Raw genomic sequence first — 22,728 nt, forward strand, 5'->3', positions numbered from 1 at the left:
ATTTTACAAACCTGGGACCTGGTCCACCAAATACTTACCAGGTATAAGAGTAGCAGCCGTATTAGTCGGTATTCACAAAAAGAAAAGGAGTACTTGTGGCACCTTAAAGACTAACAAATTTATTTGAGCATAAGCTTTCGTGAGCTACAGCTCACTTCATCGGATGCATTCAATGAAAAATACAGTGGGGAGATTTATATACATAGAGAACATGAAACAATGGGTGTTACCATACACACTGTAACAAGAAGAAAAGGAGTACTTGTGGCACCTTAGAGACTAACCAATTTATTTGAGCATAAGCTTTCGTGAGCTACAGCTCACTTCATCGAATGCAGTAGCTCACAAAAGCTTATGCTCAAATAAATTGATTAGTCTTTAAGGTGCCACAAGTACTCCTTTTCTTTTTGCGAATACAGACTAACACGGCTGTTACTCTGAAAACTGTAACAAGAGTGATCAGGTAAGGTGAGCTATTACCAGCAGGAGAGCTGGGGGGGGGGGGGGAAGCCTTTTGTAGTGATAATCAAGGTGGGCCATTTCCAGCAGTTGACAAGAACGTCTGAGGAACAGTGGGGGTGGAGCGGGGGAATAAACATGGGGAAATAGTTTTACTTTGTGTAATGACCCATCCACTCCCAGTCTCTATTCAAGCCTAAATTAATTGAATCCAGTTTGCAAATTAAGTCCAATTCAGCAGTCTCTCCTTGGAGTCTGTTTTTGCAGTTTTTTGGTTGAAGAATTGCAACTTTTAGGTCTGTAATCAAGTGACCAAAGAGATTGAAGTGTTCTCCAACTGGTTTTTGAATATTATAGTTCTTGACATCTGATTTGTGTCCATTTATTGTTTTACGTAGAGACTGTCCAGTTTGGCCAATGTGCATGGCAGAGGGGCATTGCTGGCACATGATGGCATATATCACATTGGTAGATGTGCAGGTGAATGAGCCTCTGATAGTGTGGCTGATGTGATTAGGCCCTATGATGGTGTCCCCTGAATAGATATGTAGGCACAGTTGGCAACGGGCTTTGTTGCAAGGATAGGTTCCTGGGTTAGTGGTTCTGTTGCGTGGTGTGCAGTTGCTGGTGAGTATTTGCTGCAGGTTGGGGGGCTGTCTGTAAGGAAGGACTGGCCTGCCTCCCAAGATCTGTGAGAGTGATGGGTCGTCCTTCAGGATAGGTTGTAGATCCTCGATGATGTGTTGGAGAGGTTTTAGTTGGGGGCTGAAGGTGACGGCTAGTGGCGTTCTATTATTTTCTTTGTTGGGCCTGTCCTGTAGTAGGTGATTTCTGGGTACTCTTCTGGATCTGTCAATCTGTTTCTTCACTTCATCAGGTAGGTATTGTAGTTGTAAGAATGCCTAATCACATCAGCCACACTATCAGAGGCTTGTTCACCTGCACATCTACCAATGTGATATATGCCATCATGTGCCAGCAATGCCCCTCTGCCATGCACATTGGCCAAACTGGACAGTCTCACAAATCAGATGTCAAGAATTATAACATTCAAAAACCAGTCAGAGAACACTTCAATCTCTTTGGTCACTTGATTACAGACCTAAAAGTTGCAATTCTTCAACCAAAAAACTTCAAACACAGACTCCAAGGAGAGACTGCTGAATTGGAATTAATTTGCAAACTGGATACAATTAATTTAGGCTTGAATAGAGACTGGGAGTGGATGGGTCATTACACAAAGTAAAACTATTTCCCCATGTTTATTCCCCCCCTCCACCCCCACTGTTCCTCAGACGTTCTTGTCAACTGCTGGAAATGGCCCACTTTGATTATCATTACAAAAGGCTTTTTCCCGCCCCGCTCTCCTGCTGGTAATAGCTCACCTTACCTGATCACTCTCATTACAGTGGGCATGGTAACACCCATTGTTTCATGTTCTCTATGTATATAAATTTCCCCACTGTATTTTCCACTGAATGCATCTGATGAAGTGAGCTGTAGCTCACGAAAGCTTATGCTCAAATAAATTGGTTAGTCTCTAAGGTGCCACAAGTTATCCTTTTCTTTTTTACCAGGTATAGTGCTTACTACCACACATAAAACCATGGGACCACTTACAGTAGTGAACACTACACCCAGTAGCATTTACTTAAGCTGTATCTCACAATTCTCCTACCAACCAATAACCATGATTTTTAAAACCCATTTAATCTTCTATTCCTCGTAAACATTGCATCAATCAAGTTATCAGCATAAGTGAAAAACATATTGATATGTAAAACCACCATACATAAATGGTTGAAGAAGCACCACGGTTAAAATTATTTTTTTAAATGTGTCCTTACCTGTGTATAAGTACGTTAAATTATTAACATTGAAAAAAAATGCCAATGTCTAAATTTGTTTTTGTAAGGATCAGGAGGACGAAGACGCTAAGATAGGAGTGACTGTGTCAGCACCCCTACCGAACCTCCGAGTGTGTTTTCAGAGGCATTGGTGAGCTCACACTGAGCAAAGTGGTCACAGTTATTCAACACTGGACCAAGATTCCAACTAACCTGACTTGATCACTCACGCATTTTTACACATGATGTTCAAAGTTACAGAAAAGCAAAAAGGTGACTATTTCATCCACGCCCCCTGTATCTGCAAAGAAGCTTCACCGTAATGTAACAATGGCATTAGCTTAAGCAACTGACTGAAAGTTTGTCATACCAGGGGCAGCTGGAGGATAACCAAATTCAGGCAATTACAATTCTTTATGTGGCAGACTCAGCAGCCTGGCAGGTATCTGATGCTTTTACATGAAAGGAGGAAGATGACAGAGGATTTACCTCAGAGAAAATGTTACATACGAGACATTTCGTTTTTTATTTGTCATGTGCACTAATATGAAGCAGTTGATACACACGTGACTAAGCTAAAGCTTAAAGCTCAAACTTCTGAATTCGGGGAACTATGACACCTCGGGAGATTTGTTCCACATACAAGCCAAATGACCATGTGAGGTTCAAACTGCTGCAGGAAGCCAGTTTTGCTCAAGACACAGAAACTAATGAAAAGCAATTCATGCAACGAGTACCTAGCCCACATGGCACTGACTCGAAAAAACCCAAAGTGAGACATGAAGGAAACCAAAATGGCAACTGAAACAGGAATGAAAGGTTTTTAAGATAGGCAGAATTTCCTCTGCACTCGAAGTTAAGAATACACGCTAAGAAATTGCATAGCACTCCATGAAAAACTCCATAAATGCACTGGGGGTAGGGAGAGGAGAGAGGGGAACAAACATTTTTCAAAGATTTATCACACAGTTAAACCCAGTACCGTCTGTGTACTTGAATGGCAGCAAGCAGTGATGCAAATCTCAGCATAGGTCCTGTGACTGGAGAGCAAACTGTTTCAGATTAGCAAATACATCTAAGTACAGATTGCACAGTTGTATCCTTTACACTGTATATTGGAACACAAGACACTGTAATTCCAAGGAAAATATACAGCACAGTAGCCAAGGAATCAGTATAGGAATCTACAGCAAACCTGTATTCCAGTTCATGTAATATTGCTTGAGCCCAGTGTTATTACAACCCATAAATGGTAGTTTCAGCTTTTAAATGCAATAATTATACAGAAAACATTGAGAGATTAATGAAGTGATGCTAGTGATGAAGAGTGTGGACTGGAACCATTCACTTTATCAAGAGGTGCAGGAAGTAAATGGGGTACTAGAAAACACTAGATAAAACACTTACATTGAACCCACTTACCCTTTGCTAATGTTGCACCTGTGTATATGCACACAGATCACAGAGTATCATTCAGGAATCTCTCAATCTATAAAGTATGAATATTTTTTCCTTAGGAGGTAACCCGCACTGAACAGACTCTTCTTTGCTCATACACGTTATTAGCGATTCCTCTGAAAACCAAAACATGCTAAACTCCGGAAGAATCTGAAAGCCTCAGCTGAAGCAACTGGTTACAATTAGACAGGGCATGCACACACATTGGAGCTTCAGAAAAGGAGGAGACACACTGGTTAGAATATACAGTATGTATAACCTGAAGTTCTCCTCTACTTCCTTCTGCAAAAAAAAGGGGGGAAGGAGAAGAACAGAGTTAGAGTAGATTTCTGCCATGGACTTTGCGACAGAACTTTGAAAAGTGGAATAAACCTTTGCTGAGAGTCCAAGAGCTGTTAGTGTGGTGGGAAGCTTTTCACATGCTTGTCTGGAATATTTACATACTAAGGTCTATTTAGCTAAAACATGGATAATTTTTAGTTAGAGCTTTAACATCGGGGTTCATGTTCTTATGCATATTAAATTGTTTTTAAACAAACAAAAAGGCTTCAGTTCCCTTTTCATTAAAGAAAGACAAACTTTTTCATAATCCGATTTTCTTCTCAGAATTTTGTATCACACACTTTACATGCTTGCCTGGCGGATAAGGCCAAAGAGGCAAGACCCTCAAACAGTCCCAGGGTGATTAGTCTGGACTTGACATACTCCTAGGATAAGTCTATCTTCTGTTATTAATTGTATTTAGATCAAATGCCTAAGCAACAGCAGGCTGAAGAAAATCAAGAGGGGTAAAATGGTCCCATTTATTAAAACTGCAGTGAACATTTTTCAAACTTGCATTTTTCACCTACTGTTTCCCCCTGACGTAAGCTTACTGAATTTTGCCTGCAAGTGCACCAGCACAGCTTCCCCAGGTAGTGTTGACCTTGCTGGAGAGGCCCTTTTATCTTTTCCATAAAGGCCATTTTCAGTTAGGTGGCACCATCAGCTATTAGCATATTGCCAAAGGTTGGCTCTCGTGAATGAGCCACTGCAGAGTCATTACGCTATGAAACATATGCAAATACACCTGTATGTGTGAACATGGGGGAGTGAGAGAGCGCATCCATCAGTCTGCTGTGTTATTTACCAACGTTCCTTCATATCCCTACCTTTCTTTCTACTCTTTCCCCCAATCTTCTCCTAGCTGCACTTCTCCATCCCTCTTTCATCCTCTCCCTCTCACCTGAAAACAACACTAACTGATATGGCCAGTGCCTCCTACCTCATACAGCTAACAGCAACAGAGCTCCCATCCCTACCTACACACCCAGCACGAGACTTGCAACAATGATTCAGAGTTCTGCAGGGTAAGCACCATCTCATTGCTCAATACATTCTGGGGTGCTTTCAAGCCCAGGAAGCATTACAAACTCGGAATCTCTGAGAACCCGTACACCTGGTGTGCTTACAGAGCGTGCAACCACAAGGAGTGGCAGTGCAATGAAGCCAGTAAAGATCCCTTCCAGCAAAGATGGGATGGAAGCTTTAGGATGTTTGGGTACAGTGTTCCTCTCCCCATGCCACAGCAGGCTAGAGCTCTATCCTGGAGGACAAATATCTCTTTCAAAATGGGGTCCAGAATAGCAGGCAGTTACCACTTTCTCAGTCTTTTCAAAGATGCTGCCATTTTCCTGCGTAACTTGTATTACTTTACTACCAGACAGAGAGCAGGAATTTCACACGTACACAGATAACTTGCACCATTTATCACAGAAAGAAGGTGCATTTCTTATTTCTCTCCCCTCACTTCCCAGCTTCTTCATCCTAATGATAGAACGCATTCTACGTCAGAGGGTTTAGGTAGAGCCTAAGGATGGTTAATGGGGTCTGCAACAGCCTAGTGCTGGCCTTTTCAAGGCAGGCTACAAGATTCATCTGCTTTCCCTGGCTTTTCTAGGACCGGTTTCAGAGTAACAGCCGTGTTAATAAATTGGTTAGTCTCTAAGGTGCCACAAGTACTCCTTTTCTTTTTTCTAGGACCGTGGCTAGGCACTTTATAAACGGGGGAAAATAAATACTGAAATCAGGAAACATGCTTCCTCCTTTCCTAATTTTTCTGTTAATCAGAAAATGGCAACAACTGTGTAATGAGATATTCTTGGTCACAGAAAAGCTGAAGCTTCAAGAGGAATTTCTTAGAGAGTATACTCCTTTAGGTGTCTATGTATTTATACATTTGATTTAAAAGACCAAAGTCTTCCTTTCTTCCTACCCTTTCTTTTTGTCTGTCAGCAGAAAATAGCAGTCTCCATTGTGTAAATTTTACTTTGTGACTTTTTCTAAGCAAAGACCATTTCTGTTTTTAATAAGATTTTTATTTTATGAAAAAAAATCTGAGGGTTTCCTACAGCGAAACTAGGCTCCCAAAAATAAAATAAAGCAGTACTGTACTTTAAAAGACCATTCCAACATTAGTGAAGTTTTGCAAGAGTCACGCAAACTTTTAGAGATTATTTGCACTTCTAGTTCACAGTGATTTGTAGGTATACAAAGAGCCATTTCACAAACCTTACAGTGTAACAGTTCTGTGTCTGTATGAAGGAATCAAATGACTTTAGAGAAAACAAGCACTAAGTCAAGTCCTCATAGCAACTAGGGGCAATCAGTTGAATAGCTAAAACAATTTGTAAAATTGCTCTATATAGGGTGTAAATTACATATGTGTGATCACTAAGAGTATTAAAATAGACAAGCTACTTTTAACTCAATCACTGAAAGTAAAATCATTTTATGCAAATGACAAGCAAGAATGCAGCTAAAACTTATGCTTTTAGCAGAGTTTCTGGATCAGGATATGTATGGCTACAAAATCAAATTATTGCAACAGAAAAATTTAATGCACAGACTTCTATACAGTTTTCAATTCAAATAAAATGTTAATTTAGTTTTAGGCTATGTTTGAGCAACTACCCTTGATGGACTAGCTAAAAAAAATCTGTGTGTGTAAGATCATTAGAGTCTTCACAAGCATAATAGTCAATGGCGTTTTTATCTTAATGTTGACTTTATGGAAACCAAGATGGACACCAGTATGAGCATATGAATTTATCCAGCTCCTTGAATCTGCATCACGAAACACTGACACAGTATCTCTGAGATCTTCACAGGCAATGCACTGTAATACACTGCAACAGTACAATATTATTACCCCAGTTTTCAGGAATGATCCTGGTTGCCATAAGCTGGTGGCACAAAGTATATTGTATTGCTAAAATGTCATGAAAGTTTAAAGACATTGGGCCATTCCGAAATATCACACCTGATCCGCTAGTAATCTGACAAAACTGGGATACCAATTCTAACAGCTGGACTAATTTGTTGCTTTTACTGGGCCACAAAGAGGATAACTATATATTTTATACACATAGAACTATTGAAAGATTTTTATTACAGGTTGCAAAATCAAGCACTCAAAGGTTAGTAAATTCTAGAATTCGGCTCTTTAGTGCACATGCATTATGATACAGCCTCTAATTACATGATCTCAAATTATTTTTTCTACAGGAACAGTGCCTCGTTGAGTACACAGAATGGACCAGGTTCTGGACATGAATACGAGGTATGCAGTGAAGGGAAGCTGTTGTCTGTAGGACCCCTGCCTCATTTGCCATAGAAGATGGAATGTGTGTAATGAATAAGACAGGGGATGGAAGGAGGGGAAAGGATGGTTTCCCAGTTAAGATAACTAAAGGCTGCCTTGGAATACTGGATTCTATCCCTGTCTCTGTCACGGAGTTCCTCATAGACTTGGGCAAATGACCCTTTTTCTTTTTGGTTTGGTGGACAAACAGAATTTTTTTTTAATTTAAATTAGTTTGGGGCCTACCCAAAATAAAATGTTTTTTTTTTTCTTCAGTGAACCAAAAAAAGTTGTTAAAAAAATTGTAGGGATGTCAATTAATCAGTTAACTCACGTGATTAACTCAAAAAAATTAACCACAATTAAGAAAATTAATCACAATTAATCACAGTTTCAATTGCACTGTTAAACAATAGAATACCAATTGAAATATATTAAATATTTTGGATGTTCTTCTACATTTTCAAATATAGTGATTTCAATGACAACACAGAATATAAAGTGAACAGTGCTCACTTAATGTCATTTTTTATTACAAATATTTGCACTATAGAAATGATAAAGAAATAGTATTTTTCAATTCACCTCATACAAGTACGGTACCATCTCTTTAGTGTGGAAGTGCAACTTAGATTTTTTTTTTTTGGTTACATAACTGCACTCAAAAACAAAACAATGTAAAACTGAGTCTACAAGTCCACTCAGTCCTATTGCTTGTTCAGCCAATCACTGTTCTGTGACTTTCCAGGACCTCCGTGACTTCTGCAGCGGCGACCCAAGGGCCGCCTGAGCAGCTCGGGCAGCCCTTGGGCCAACTGCAATGGCCCCTGCTGGGGCAGTTTCAGGCCCCCCAGCAGCAGCAGCAGTTTGGGTGTGGGAGGGGGCTCAGGGCTGGGGGTTGAGGTGAAGGATGGGGTAAGTGCTCTAGGTGGCACTTACCTTAGGGGACTCCTCAAAAGTGTCAACATGTCCCTCCCTCAGCTCCTAGCACCGCGTGCTGCCTCCGCCTGCAGGCACTGCCCCTGCAGCTCCCATTGGCCACAGTTCCTGGCCAGTGGGAGCTGCGGAGCCGGTGCTTGGGCTGGAAAGCAAATGAAGCTAGGAGCTGAGGGAGGGACATGTCACCGCTTCCGCAGAGCTGCAAGGAGCTGGGTAGGGAATCTGCCAGCCCCACCAGCCCCCCTCCCCTCAGCACAAGTGGGGGGTCTCGAGCCATGTGCTGCCACCCGCCCCCCCAGACCAAAAAGAGTCCAGCGGAGGGCAACAAAAATGATTAGGGGACTGGAACACATGACTTATGAGGAGAGGCTGAGGGAACTGGGGATGTTTAGTCTACGGAAGAGAAGAATGAGAGGGGATTTGATAGCTGTTTTCAACTACCTGAAAGGGGGTTCCACAGAGGATGGCTCTAGACTATTCTCAGTGGTAGCAGATGACAGAACAAGGAGTAATGGTCTCAAATTGCAGTGGGGGAGGTTAAGGTTGGATATTAGGAAAAGCGTTTTCACTAGGAGGGTGGTGAAGCACTGGAATGGGTTACCTAGGGAGGTGGTGGAATCTCCTTCCTTAGAAGTTTTTAAGGTCAGGCTTGACAAAGCCCTGGCTGGGATGACTTAGTTGGGGATTGGTCCTTCTTTGAGCAGTGGGTTGGACTAGATGACCTCCTGAGGTCCCTTCCAACCCTGATATTCTATGATTCTATGAACTTGTGCACTGAATGAGGCAGGTATCTGGTGAGGGGAAAAAACCAGTATGTGATCATGGAATTAAGACTGTATTGGGCAGATAAGTGATATATTCAAGCTAGGTTATAGTATTATTATTATTATTATTATGTGGACCAGCATTAGAGAGAGATGAGACACTGCCAGGGGATTTCATAGATATTTGCTGACAGCAGAGGAATGGCAAAACTCAGGAATTTGGGGGTCCATTCTAGGCTCTGGAGAAGAGTGTGAACCGATAGGTACAGACTCTTCTGCCCATTCCCCCAAATATGGCATCTTCTGCTCACCTCCTCCAACTTGTCCCTGTACTAATCCTGTCTCTTTCCCACCCCTAGCTTCTTATTCCAGTCCCACTCTCCTTGCACAGTCATTCAGTTCTCCCCTGCACCCCATCTCCTCGTCAGCTCTATCTCCCCTGACCTCCCTCCCCTACCCCACTGGTTCTGACTCCAATCTCCTTGCCCAGCCAGCCCCAGTTTACATACATGCGCTCCTTATGCCAACCTATTCTCCCCCAGCAGGGAGTCATTTAGAGCAGGGGTTCGCAACCTTCTTCTTGCTAAGGGCCCCCTCAACATGCTATAAAAACGCCAGGGCCTAGTGTGGTGGGGGAGGGAGGGAGGAAGAGCGCGGGGTTCCTGCCCCAGGGGCACCCTTGGGCATAGGCATAGTTTTACTTCTATTTGGGGGACAGGGGGCAAGGGCTTGCGGGGCTTGAGACAATGCCACACAGCAGGGTCCAGGGAGGGAGTGCCACCTCCATCCCCTGACTCACTCAGGAGGCCACCCAGCCTGTCCAGGCTGTGGGGGGACGCAAGCAAAAATATAATTCAAAGTGGGGACTCAATTCAAAAAGTTTCAAAAAGCTGCTCAGGATGCCGGGAGGGAGTAGCTAGGGGCTGTATGCAGGCAGGGGGTAGCTAGGGGCTGTGTACAGGCCAGGGGGGATCCCAGTGCAGCTCCTGGATTCTGCCCCTGCACCATTCCCGGCTGGGGTAGGGGGGCCTGGGGTAGGGTGAGCAGATGTCCCGATTTTATAGGGACAGCCCCGATTTTTGGGTCTTTTTCTTACATAGGCTCCTATTATCCCCCACCCCGTCCCGATTTTTCACATTTGCTGTCTGGTCACCCTAGGCTCGGGGGAACTGGGTTTCATCTGCAGGGCTCCGCGCCCCCCATGAAAGGGCTCACAGACCCTTAGGGGGCCACGGACCTGCGGCTGAGAACCACTGATTTAGAACAAGAAGAGAGAAGCTCCCTGCTCTTAGTTCAGGTGCCCAGACCAGGACCTGGCACAGCCCACAGCAGCCCAGAGCTGCAATTGCAAGGAAAATCCTGTTCAGCCCTGGGGCTGGAGCATGCTCAATGCAGAGGGAGTCTGAGGAATTTAGCTGCTAAAATATAACAATGCTCTACTGAGCATGTGTGAACTCAAGTTTTTTCAAAGGCCTATAAGTTGGCCAAATTTGGACAGGTTTTTTTTGTTGTTTAAGGGATTGTTTATAAAAAGGGATGGGAATAGGTACTTCCCAGAAACGAAGGTCACCCCCTCACAACTTACAAAACATGGGGCAATGGAGCAGAAAAAATACCAGAATTTAATGTGGGCAAAATGTATTTTCCACTTGTTCTTCGAAAAGGCTGAAAGTTCTGGCTTTAAAAAAAAAACAGCCTCAGGCAGACACCTGGGATGGAAAATATCAGTCGAACTGGTTGAATGTTCAGCAAAGTTTAAGCAATTGAAAACAAAGTCATTTATTGGGAAGCATCAGACACCCTTAATAAAAGGCCATGCTACCAGCCCCGCCTAGAATCATTTGCCCTCCAGCCATCACCAAAAATTAACACTTAATTCAACCCTTACCACAGAACTCCATCCAACTGACTTGTTCAATTTTGAGCTTCCTCAATTTGTCAAGAGGATATTCCTTTGTATTCAAATTCAACTGAAAGAACCACTATTTAGATACATCTGCCAAGTTCTAAATTGTTCAGGTAATTTGCATTTGGGTACAACTATAAGTAATTTAAACCTTTACACCAATTATTCCTTCACCAGAACACACAACGATTTATTGATACCTTCCAGGTTATTTCTGTCCTTCGCTGCACAGTTACCAGACGTCTCTATTAAATATCTTGAACTTAACTTTCAAACTAAGATATAAACAACTATAATTCAAGGTCAGAGTTGCTTAGAGGCAGGCAGGAGGGATTAGGTCACCAGTGGAGCTGACCCAGACAGTTATAAAGGCTGTAAAAACAGAAACATTTTATTTTTAAAATGAGATTTCAACAGGCATCATGAGTTGGCAAGGCATATTTCATTGCATTCTGAGTATGGTGACCTTGAAAAACAGGGTTTGACTCAGAAATCTATAATAAGCTAAGTGTAGTGAAGACAGAGCACCATAGCACCTTAAAGCAGCTCCTCTTCTCTATTATAACATCTCCTGAGAAAACAAACACCAGATCAACCTCATTTTAATGGAACAGATTTTATGATTAACTTTCTCATGCCCTCTAAGACCTTGGCCACAACCTTCATCATCTTCTCGCTTCACCTACTGCAAACCGATGTGGCCTCCTTACACCATCCTTAACTGGCTCCAGGCTATTCAGAACATTGGGGCCAAACCCATCTCCCCCCTCCTCCTGTTCTGACCACCTCACCTCACTTATTAGCTTCCTCTCCACTTCCACATCAACTTCAAGCTTTGCCCTCATGTTCCAGACTATTTTGCAAAAAAAAAAAAAAAAGACTGCTCCTCCCTACATCTGATTTCTACCCAGTTTCAACTTCTTTTGCTCATGCCAAGCCTCCCTCAAAACACTTCAGTTTCCTGCACCAAGAACACATACTACACCTGATGTACTAGAGCAACTGTAATAATAATTTACCACTTTGATGCCCCTTTACATATGCAAAGCACTGTGCAAATACTGATTGATCTTTACATCATCACTATGCTGTATTATCCCCATTTTACACATGGGGAAATGGAGGCAGGGAGCTGCAGGGACATGTAAGGTTGTCCAAGAAGCCCATGTCAGAGTCAGACTAGAGTCCAAGAATGCTGACACTCAAGCACGCTCTCCTTCCTCCAGACCACACTGCCTACTATTGGGATTTGAACACTTTGATATGTCTATACTAGGGCTGTCAATTAATCGCAGTTAACTCGCGATTAACTCAAAATTAATCATGATTAAAAAATTAACCGCGATTAATCACAGTTTTAATTGCACTGTTAAAGAACAGACTACCAATTGAAATTTAAATAATTTTGGATGTTTTTCTACATTTTCATATATATTGTATTCTGTGTTGTAATTGAAATCAAAGTGTATATTATTTTTATTACAAATATTTGCACTGTAAAAAAGTATTTTTCAATTAACCTCATACAAGTACTGTAGTGCAATCTCTTTGTCATGAAAGTTCAACTTACAAATGTAGAATTATGTATAAAAAAGCTGCATTCAAAAATAAAACAATGCAGGCTCTAAAATTTTAGAAGTCCACTCAGTCCTACTTCTTGTTCAGCCAATCGCTCAGACAAACAAGTTTGTTTACATTTGCAGGAGATAATGCTGCCTGCTTCTTGTTTACAACATCACCTGAAAGCGAGAACAGGCATTCACATGGCACTGTTGTAGCTGGCGTCGTAAGATATTTACATGCCAGATGCACTAAAGATTCATATGTCCATTCATATTTCAACCACCATTCCAGGGGACATGCATCCATGCTGAGGACGGGTTTTGCTTGATAACAATCCAAAGCAATGCGGACCAACTCGTGTTCATTTTCATTATCTGAGTCAGATGCTATTAGCAGAAGTTGATTTTCTTTTTCGGTGGTTCGGGTTCTGTAGTTTCCGCATCAGAATGTTGCTCTTTTAAGACTTCTGAAAGTATGCTCCACACCTCGTCCCTCTCAGATTTTGGAAGGCACTTCAGATTCTTAAATCTTGGATCAAGTGCTGTAGCTATCTTCAGAAATCTCACATTGGTACCTTTTGTGTTTTGTCAAATCTGCAGCGAAAGTGTTCTTAAAATGAACAACATGTGCTGGGTCATCATCAGAGACTGCTATAACATGAAATATATGGCAGAATGCACGTAAAACAGAGTAGTGGACATACAATTCTCCCACAAGGAGTTCAGTCATAAATTTAAACACCACTTCTTTTAACGAGTGTCGTCAGCATGGAAGCATGTCCTCTGGAATGGTGGCCAAAGCATGAATTTTAGCGCAAATTAATGTTTAGCATATCTGGCAAATAAATACCTTGCAATGCCAGGATCAAAAGTGCAGTGCGAATGCTTGTTCTCATTATCTGGTGACATTGTAAATAAGAAGAGGGCAGCATTAACTCCCATAAAAGAAAACAAACTTGTTTGTGTTAGCGATTGGCTGAACAAGAATTAGGACTGAGTGGACTTGTAGGCTCTGAAGTTTTACATTGTTTAGTTTTTGGGTGCAGTTATGTAACAAAAAAAAATCTACATTTGTAAGTTGCACTTTCATGACAAAGACTGCACTATGGTACTTGTAGGAGGTGAATTGAAAAATACTCTTTTACAGTGAAAATATTTGTAATCAAAAATAAATCTAAAGTGAGCACTGTACACTTTGTACTCTGTGTTGTCATTGAAATCATTATTTTTGAAAATGTAGAAAACATCCAAAAATATTTAAATAAATTGTATTCTATTATTTTTTAATCGCGAGATTAATCTTTTTAATCGTGCGACTAATCGCAATTAATTTTTTTAGTTGCTTGACCGCCCTAGTCTATATTATACTATACTTATCTAGGCATCATAAATTGCTTAAACTTTAGTTGCACAACTGCAAACAATAAAACCTGCAGAACTAAAGATTGTATGTTTTGGTTATATCCTAAAGTTAGACATAATAAAATTTGTAAAGCACTCCCTCTTCCCCATACTTTCTGGATCTGAAGATGCTGTACACCTGAGCACCTTGAAATCCAAAAAGATGAAAACAAAGAAGAGTAGGCACATTTATTTTTGTATGAAATAAAATTAACAGTTTTAGAAAACATCTTTCAAAGAGATATTCCCCCGTCATCTTGAAAGTTTTTTAAGTGTTCCCTTGAAAAACAAACTGGTAAGTGCTAAGCACAGACTCTTAGAAGGATTTTTCATGCTTGAGGCAACACATATCACAACATTCTGTTTTAATAAATCCTCCAATAAAGAATACACATGAAACACAAAAGTGAACTATTAATTTAAAACAGCGTAATTTACATCATTGGAGAAGGCTACCTACTACTGAAGTCAAATATTGATTGATAACTGCTTTGATTGGTCCTGCTTTGAGCAGGGGGTTGGACTAGATGACCTCCTGAGATCCCTTCCAACCCTGATATTCTATGATTCTATGATAGAGGAAAAACATGGTTCAAAGCCATAGGCAAATTAAGACTTGAGAGGGAAAGGGCATTCATTTCCTGACGTACTGAACAGTTCCTTATTCTGAACAGGTTTCAGACTAACAGCCGTATTAGTCTGTATTCGCAAAAAGAAAAGGAGGACTTGTGGCACCTTAGAGACTAACCAATTTATTTGAGCATAAGTGAGCTGTAGCTCATGAAAATTTATGCTCAAATAAATTGGTTAGTCTCTAAGGTGCCACAGGTACTCCTTTTCTTTATTCTGAACAGTTTTTTATGACTTACTACAAAAGGAAAAATGAAAAAAGCTATTGTAGATAAATCACAATGACTTAAAATAAGGAAATCAATAGGTATTTCAGAACAGGGTTCAGACACATGCTGCCTCCATCAGTCTCTGGAATATAGAAGCCCCTCCACCCTACAACTCACCAACATTTCCCGGGCTTTATAGTGATTTGAGGTTAAGAGAGTTTATCCCCTGACTTCTAACTAGACTAGGTTAGAGGTCTGGACACAGTGAGGATTGCAAGGCTTCATTTTACCAAATCATTGTTAATAGGTCAGCTCTATGGGCCAGATTCTCAGCTGGGGGAGATCAGCACAGCCCCACTGAAGTCAACACAGCTACACCAGTTTCACCAACTGAGTATCTGACTCTGTATGTTTGTTACCTCCCCTTCCAATAACATAATGCAGTCTTACATGAGAACCAAGCGGTGAGGAAATTGAGTGATTTACACAGACATTACTGTTTACTTATTCAGTACACTGAGTGCATGGGCACCATTAGTAAACACTATCCTCTATTTACTTTCGATCTCTGGTACTGGTTATATTTACAATCTTAATCTCAAAGCCAAGGCCACTGTCGATGTTAAGGGATTTTACTTTTAATCCCTACCACTGCTACCACAAGTTCATCTCCACCACCAATACGGAGCCTTCGCCTAGACAGGTATCTGGCTACCCCAGTTGATGTTAATGCTGCACCAGAGCAGATCAAACCAACAGAATGTTTAAAGCATTTGCAACAGTCGGTGGGTGTCCTGTCTACATTAGGGCTCCCAAATCCCTGTTAGCAATAGTGGAATATTTCCCTGGGGTCTCACTCACCTCATGGACAGATCTTTCAGAAAAATTACAGAAACGTAAAATCATACTATCCATGCACATGGGCTTCAGCTTCACCTGTCATTTCACTGTAAGCATGGTACACAGGGGCTAGTTTAACATTTACTATTCTACTAATCACTGATGGAGCCACCTGGAGAAGCGTGGACCCATTCATTACTAAACAGTTCCACTCCTGAAACTGGCAAGTCTAAGTACTGATAGCTGAAAAACACTTTCTTATTGGATTTTGTAACTACTGTAACTTGGGAAAGAACCTGGTCACAGAGGACGACACAAAAAACCCCAAAACACCTGCTATTTTGGAGACACATGACTAGGATCCTCAAAAAGAATATGAAGCCTGATCATTTGTATTCCGTTTTACAGCAATTTCAGTAATGATTTATTACACAGTTTGAATTTTAGCATATGGTATAGATTGCTTATTGCGGATTTTTTTGTTTTTTTAATTGACTCAATATTGTTACATCATATGTACTTTGTATCTGTAACCATTTACAAATCACCTATAAAGCATTTAATAAGTAGTTCAACCACCGAGTTAAATATTGCATATCCAGCTATAGTAATAGTAGACTTTAGAAAAAAAATTTAAAAACTTTTTAATATACCTGAATTCATTTCATCGGTCGAAATCAAGCTTGCTTCCTGTGCGAGGTCCTTTAAAAGTCTCCTACGCACTTGTCTTTTTTCCCTTAGCACATTTTTGAAGTTGTTGATGCACTTGTTCAGGTAGATAGTCTCTGCACACACCTTTTCAAGGCTCACGGGTCTGTACTCCTTTGTTTGCTCAGGTAGAGAGCTAGCATCTGTCACCATCTCACCAGAAGGTAGGGACTGTCCAGCATAAATCTCCGAGTCAGAACTCAACACCAAACTAGGGACAGGAGACTCATGAGGGACAGGTGGAAGCCTGGAAGGAACAAATTGCATTTGAACTACAGCTTCACTGTTTGCAGATGTGTTGGCCTGACTCTCGGAAGACTGACTGGGGGGGCTTTCTGTAAAGTTATCAGAGCTACCACAGACACCTGCACCACTCAGCGTAAGTCTACCATCATGTTCCATTTGGAAGCTGGCATCATTTTCCAGGAGGACTTCAGAGTCACTGGTCTCCAGCTTGTGAAACACCACCTGTAGAGCTGATCTAAAATGATGAATAGCTTTCCCAAGTTTGTTAGTATAAAACTTCATGTCCACAAGATCAATGTTATCCTGGGAATGGTCAAGAAAATACTGGGAATTTTCTAACACATCCCTAAAGACCTGGTCAGTTTGATCTTGGTCATTCAGATCTATCTGGACCATATCTTTCAGCGTATCACTACTATCAGCTAGTTTATCTGCTGTGTGAACACTGCTTACAGTTGTAGCACCCGTAGACTGATCTTCCAAGAGAAGATTTATTTGCTCTGTACTGAGGAACTCAAGCATGGTGTTACAGTCCATTTCATTTTCTCCTGTAGTTATTCCCTCAGCTTTGTCCTCCTCTAAAGGGGAAGAGCAGTTCTTAGTCACATTTTCAGCGTCAAGCCCAAGTTCTCTTCCATCACATAAAGCATGTATATGGCTGGTGTGATCTGAGGTCTCTGGGGAGTGGCAGGAATTTCCTTCATCTGTTTTGGGCAAACGAGTCACCTGAAGAGTTTGCTGAGGTGTGTGGGAAACATGGAGAACAGGCAGAGGAGAGTCACTCTTTTGTGAAGTTTGCTCATTACAGTTGTTTATAATTTGCGATACTTGCCCCATTTTTATCTCGAGTTCAGAGATCAAGTTACTTTTCTTAGCTAAGGTTGACTTGTGTGTAAAACCAACTCTCTCCCCTAGACACTGTGTTTTTCTACTTGTGTTTTTGTACCTAACCTGGTAAGATTCAGTTTGAAGGTGCGCATCACCACCAGTTCTTTGAGCCTCTTCATCACAGTTCAGAGAACTCCAGTGATTTTTCTTGAGGCCAGGCTGCAGTAATGAGAGTGGATCTGCTCGGCAGCCCCTTTGGCCAGTCTGTTGGTTTTCCTCTTCGCTAGCAACAATCCTGACCCCCGTGCTTTGCATGAGAATAGACTTTTGTAAAATGAAATCTCTTTGTTCAGGGTTTGCAAGTTTCACAATTGCTGGTCTTGGTACTAACGGTTTGCCTGGAGTTGCGTTTGACCTATAAGCATCTTTTATGTACTTACTACACTGGATACCATTCAAGCAGTAGTACTCGGACAAAAAGCTGCAAATGAGCTCCATAGTGTTTTCACCATCTTGTTCTGGGATACCATAAAAGTATAACACTGGTTCTTCCTTGCGTACAGCTCTGTATGCCTCCCTGGTGTGTGCGACGTGAGAGGTTTTGGCAGTGGAACCGCTCTGTAAGCCTTCTATCTCACTCAAGACCGTGTCTACACAGCTGGACACTTCATCCACTGAGCCTTTTATCAAGGTAAGGTGTTGCCGGAGTTCTGCAATCTCTGTCTGGATGCGACTTATCCCCTGTAACTCTTTAACAATGTACTCAATCACATCTGCAGAATGGTCTCTTGGTGGAAGGCTATTACTGTTGTATGCTGGAAGCTTATTTTCATTCTCAGTGCTCTCTCTCCAACTCATGGTAATACTAAGGGTAGAAAGGTCCTGCCCCTCAGATATTACACCCTTGCTCTGACAAATAGGCTGCATAGTACCCTCAGATGATATTCCTCCTAAGTCTTGCTGATTCCGTTGAACTGAGCATGGTATTTTTACACAGCCATCCCAGTTAAGTTCCACCTCACCAACACAGACGTCACTCATCTCCCCAGAACCATTTCTCCTGTCCTGAGCAAAGCCCACTCCAATAGGAGAAAATTCAGTGCTTGTGGATTTCCTCTTTATCCCACAAACATACATGTCTGTTTCAATTTCTTCTGGGGAAAGCTGGTGACTCGGACTCACTGAGATCTCATTTACTTGGCCTTGCAGAAGTCTCTTCATTTTGTCCCTCAGATACAAGTGGAGTCTTTGCTTCTTGAATTGCTTCCTGGCCAAGAGTTTTTAGAACAGATTTTCTGTGCAGAAGAAGAATATCTTGTTCTGGCCTTTTCAATCTACTGCTAACAAACATCAGCAGCAGCTGCACCTGTGTTTCTCCATAGTACAATATAGCAGTATAAGCACACATCAGTCACTGCCCAACGCGCACACGCACATCCAGGGTTTATTCTTTCATGGAGCAGCTACCAAAAGAGAGGAAAATATTGCATTCCAATCAGAAAATACAAGGCAATTTTCCGCATATAATAAAAAGTAATCGCATCCACAAAAAGCCAGTTAGAAAGAGGATCTATTCTTTCAAATGTTCCTACCATAATGCACTTATTTCAGCTGTTGAACTGACAACCAGTTCTACGTGAGGCATTCTTTAATAAAGCAAGTGTCTCTCCCTCTCTACCTCCCTTTCCACAAGGAGGAAAAAAATACCAAAGAATCCAAAGCCCTCTGACGAGTCAATGTGTGACCATGCCTTTTCTACGGCTACAACTGCAAATCCCACAAAAGTAGCTACCCCTTCTGAATACAAAATTCTATCCCAAAATACGAAGGATTCTCTTTCTGCAGGTGTCCCTTCTCCCTGGGCCCACCATCTTCACCCTTTCTTGCTTCAAAGGGAAGTAAGATCAAGTTTAAATTTGCTCGGTATCAGCAATCCCCAAGGAATCACTGAGATTGACATAATGCAGCAGCAAAGACTGGATGATAGTTTTGGGACTATAAAACTCTTTCATTATTTTAATAATAAATGTTAAAATAAGAAAGTAACACTAAAGAAACATGCAAAGCTTACAAGCTCCCAAATTAACCTACATTTAATATATTTCATATACAGATTATGAACAAACTGACTGAGCTGACAGGATGATGTCATTCTTACTCCAGTTCTCTGGATTTTACTCTGGATCATTCCAGGATCACACCCATCCCCCAGAAAGGAAATTAACACTGTATTATCTGTTTAAGGCTCGTCTGACCCCCATTAGCGTAATATCTGAGCACCACACAGGCCCGGGGCTTGTCTCCACAGCAAGGTACTGAGCAGCAAACCAGAGTGTGGCTCTAAAGCAGTGTGACTCTACATTCCCTTATGGACACTGCTGCAGCATGCTGAGAGTCTCGGAATGCCGTCAGTGCACTGTAGATTCACACCCTGACATGCCGCACAGTGACCTGCCATGTAGACAAGCCCTTAGTGTCACCTCAGCATCCCCATTTTACAGGTGGGGGAACCAAGGCAGTGAGAGATACGCTCAAGGTCACACAAAGTATGTGTCGAATAGGGAATTGAATCTAGGTCTCCTAATCTTCAGGCTAGTGCCTTAACCGCTGTATTATCCCTCCTCTCCCAGGCATGTGCTCTAATCAGGACAGCATGTCGCACAGCTGGTCAGTGTAGGAGCAATACTAAATGCCTCTCATTTTCTAATAAATATTCAGTCCTAGAACAATTATTTTAAACAAAAATAATTCCACAGTGCATTGGGACAAACAGCACATAATGAATTACTGAGCACAACATAAAAATGGCCATACTGGGTCAGAGCAATGGTCCACCTAGCCCAGCCTCCAGTCTCCAACAGTGGCTGGTGCCAGATGCTTCAGAGGGACTGAACAGAACAGCGTGATTTATTGAGAGATTAATCCCCCGTCGTCCAGTCCCAGTTTCTGGAAGTCCCGCTACTGCCTAAGTATTAATATTTTTACCAACAAATAAAGCCTTTGGGGTGCAGTTTTAGCCCATACACCAGTTTCTGAGTTTCTTATTGTAATGTCATTACCTCTGAGTGGGAAGTCTAGAATTCTTCTGTAAAAGCAGGGGAAGGGAGAGTTAAAGGGAGCTTCTCCTCTTCTTTTGAATTACCAGCAGAGTAAACTCAAGCCTCTCCTACACTTTACACAAGCACTTAATCTCCATCCTGAAAGCTCAACACAAAGCTAACCTGGTGCTTGGCACAACTGCTATGAGTCTCATACATGATTCAACCCACAACAGGGATCTCCCTTTGCTTCATTTTGATGCTACTTAGCTGAGCAGCACCAGGTCAACTGCTTGCATAGCGAATCACAATCTGAGCTTTTCCCAGGGGGTCTTTGTAAACACACTACACCCCACCTCCTTTGGAGAGTAGCATGTACTCGCTCTGCAGTACTCCTAGCCAAGAGAGCGGGCCCAGTAACTGATCCCATATATCTCTCATTATGTGGCTATAAAGTGTACTAACCATAGGAGTATCAAAATGCTTAATTTTATTTGCACTGAGGTTATGGCCTGTACTAGGGCCTGACCCAAGGTCCCCTGAAGTCAGGGGGAGCCCTTTCATAAAATGAGGGGCAAACCCAAAGTTCATTGAAGATGTATCTTTTAAAAAAAAATCAAAAAAAGTATTTACTTATTTCAATTTACAGAATACCTATCCAGAGCTCTATATGTCTACAGCAAAGCTGGGCTATGAAACTCATTCCCATAATACATCCCCCTCTAACTACACCCCACGACTATAACTGGTCCACTTTTTCATATAACATTCTCATTTTTATTAACCATTTTCTAATATTTTTAATTAATACATTTTGGTTTTGGTTTTACCCTTCTGCTTTTCTTCAGGAGGGAGGATTCCTTGCATCTGGACAAAGCAATGCTTGCCAACACTCACCTTTGTATTAATTAGATCAATTTACTTTGCCATAATTAAGGTTGTGTATACTGGAAAGATACTTCCACAGTTGTATCAGCACTTCAGTTTACAAATCGCATTATTCCATTGGTGGAATTTAGCATCCCAATGTAGTTTTCATTCCAAAATGTAACATGCACCTCCAAAGAGGCTAGTCAGACAGAGTTATGCTGAAAGATAAAAGTACTCCCATTTCATAATTTTTTGCACTCTTCTTAGGAAAAAATGTTTTGGTTTAATAAAGTGAAAGTGTTCAGGCACTAGTCCATAAAAAATGTAGCGTTTTTCTTTTTACGATTTAACTACTCCCTCAGGGAGCTGCACTGACCTAGGAAATAACGTTTGTTCAGGCTATATTTCTCCATCAATTACGTAGTTACCTCTTCAAGTCACTTAAGAATAATCTTTTTAAACACTAACAATTTTTAAATTACTCAGGCACACAGTTACAGAGATTTACAATGTAGAATGTTAGTCTCTCTGTGGGGCAGAAGAAAGTAAAGATCAAAAGTTGTGGCTTCTTATGTACATGAGCCAAGTATCATACATATCAAGTCAAAGTTGCAGGAACTATCAGAAGCCTGCATCCCAAGAAAGGGGGGGAAATTCATAGGCAGTTGTAGTAGACCAGGCTGGATGAGCAAGCATCTCAGAGAGGTGATTAAGAAAAAGCAGAAAGCCTACAAGGAGTGGAAGATGGGAAGGATTAGCAAGGAAAGCTACCTTGAGGTCAGAACATGTATGGATAAAGAAGGAAAGGCCAAAAGCCATGTAGAGTTGGACCTTGCAAAGGGAATTAAAACCAACAGTAAAAGGTTCTATAGCCATACAAATAAGAAGAAAAAGAAAGAAGTGGGACCGCTAAACACTGAGGATGGAGTGGAGGTTAAGGATAATCTAGGCATGGCCCAATATCTAAACAAATACTTTGCCTCAGTCTTTAAATAAGGCTAATGAGGAGCTTAGGGATAATGGTAAGACAACAAACGGGAATGAGGATATGGAGGTAGATATTACCACATACGAGGTAGAAGCCAAACCTGAACAGCTTAATGGGACTAAATCGGCGGGCCCAGATAATCTTCACCCAAGACTATTAAAGGAACTGGCACATGAAATTCCAAGCCCATTAGCAAAAATTTTTAATGAATCTGTAAACTCAGGGGTTGTACCGTATGACTGGAGAATTGCTAACACAGTTTGTATTTTTAAGAAAGGGAAAAAAAGTAATCCGGGTAACTACAGGCCTGTTAAGTTTGACATCTGTAGTATGCAAGGTCTTGGAAAAAATTTTGAAGGAGAAAGTAGTTAAGGACATTGAGGTCAATGGTAAATGGGACAAAACACAACATG

General features: G+C 41.4%; 1 protein-coding gene across 3 annotated transcripts in view; it reads right to left on the reverse strand.

Annotated features, from left to right (window-relative positions):
• Positions 1–22,728, reverse strand: part of UNC13B (unc-13 homolog B) — a 393,995-nt gene that overhangs the window by 175,954 nt on the left and 195,313 nt on the right. For 2 of the 3 annotated variants that reach the window (XM_077816578.1, XM_077816577.1), the window contains exons 1-2: positions 16,291–18,504; positions 4,024–4,046 (exon numbers count right to left, since the gene is read on the reverse strand). The exons of the other annotated variant lie outside the window; for it this stretch is intronic. In XM_077816578.1, the coding sequence (XP_077672704.1) occupies positions 4,024–4,046; positions 16,291–18,460 (2,193 nt within the window). In that variant the 5' untranslated portion in view covers positions 18,461–18,504. Of the gene's footprint in view, positions 1–4,023; positions 4,047–16,290; positions 18,505–22,728 lie in introns of those variants that run through there. 3 annotated transcript variants of the gene reach the window in all.

This window comes from Eretmochelys imbricata, chromosome 5 (assembly GCF_965152235.1).
Source record: "Eretmochelys imbricata isolate rEreImb1 chromosome 5, rEreImb1.hap1, whole genome shotgun sequence".
In the NCBI taxonomy this organism is placed as follows: domain Eukaryota; kingdom Metazoa; phylum Chordata; order Testudines; family Cheloniidae; genus Eretmochelys; species Eretmochelys imbricata.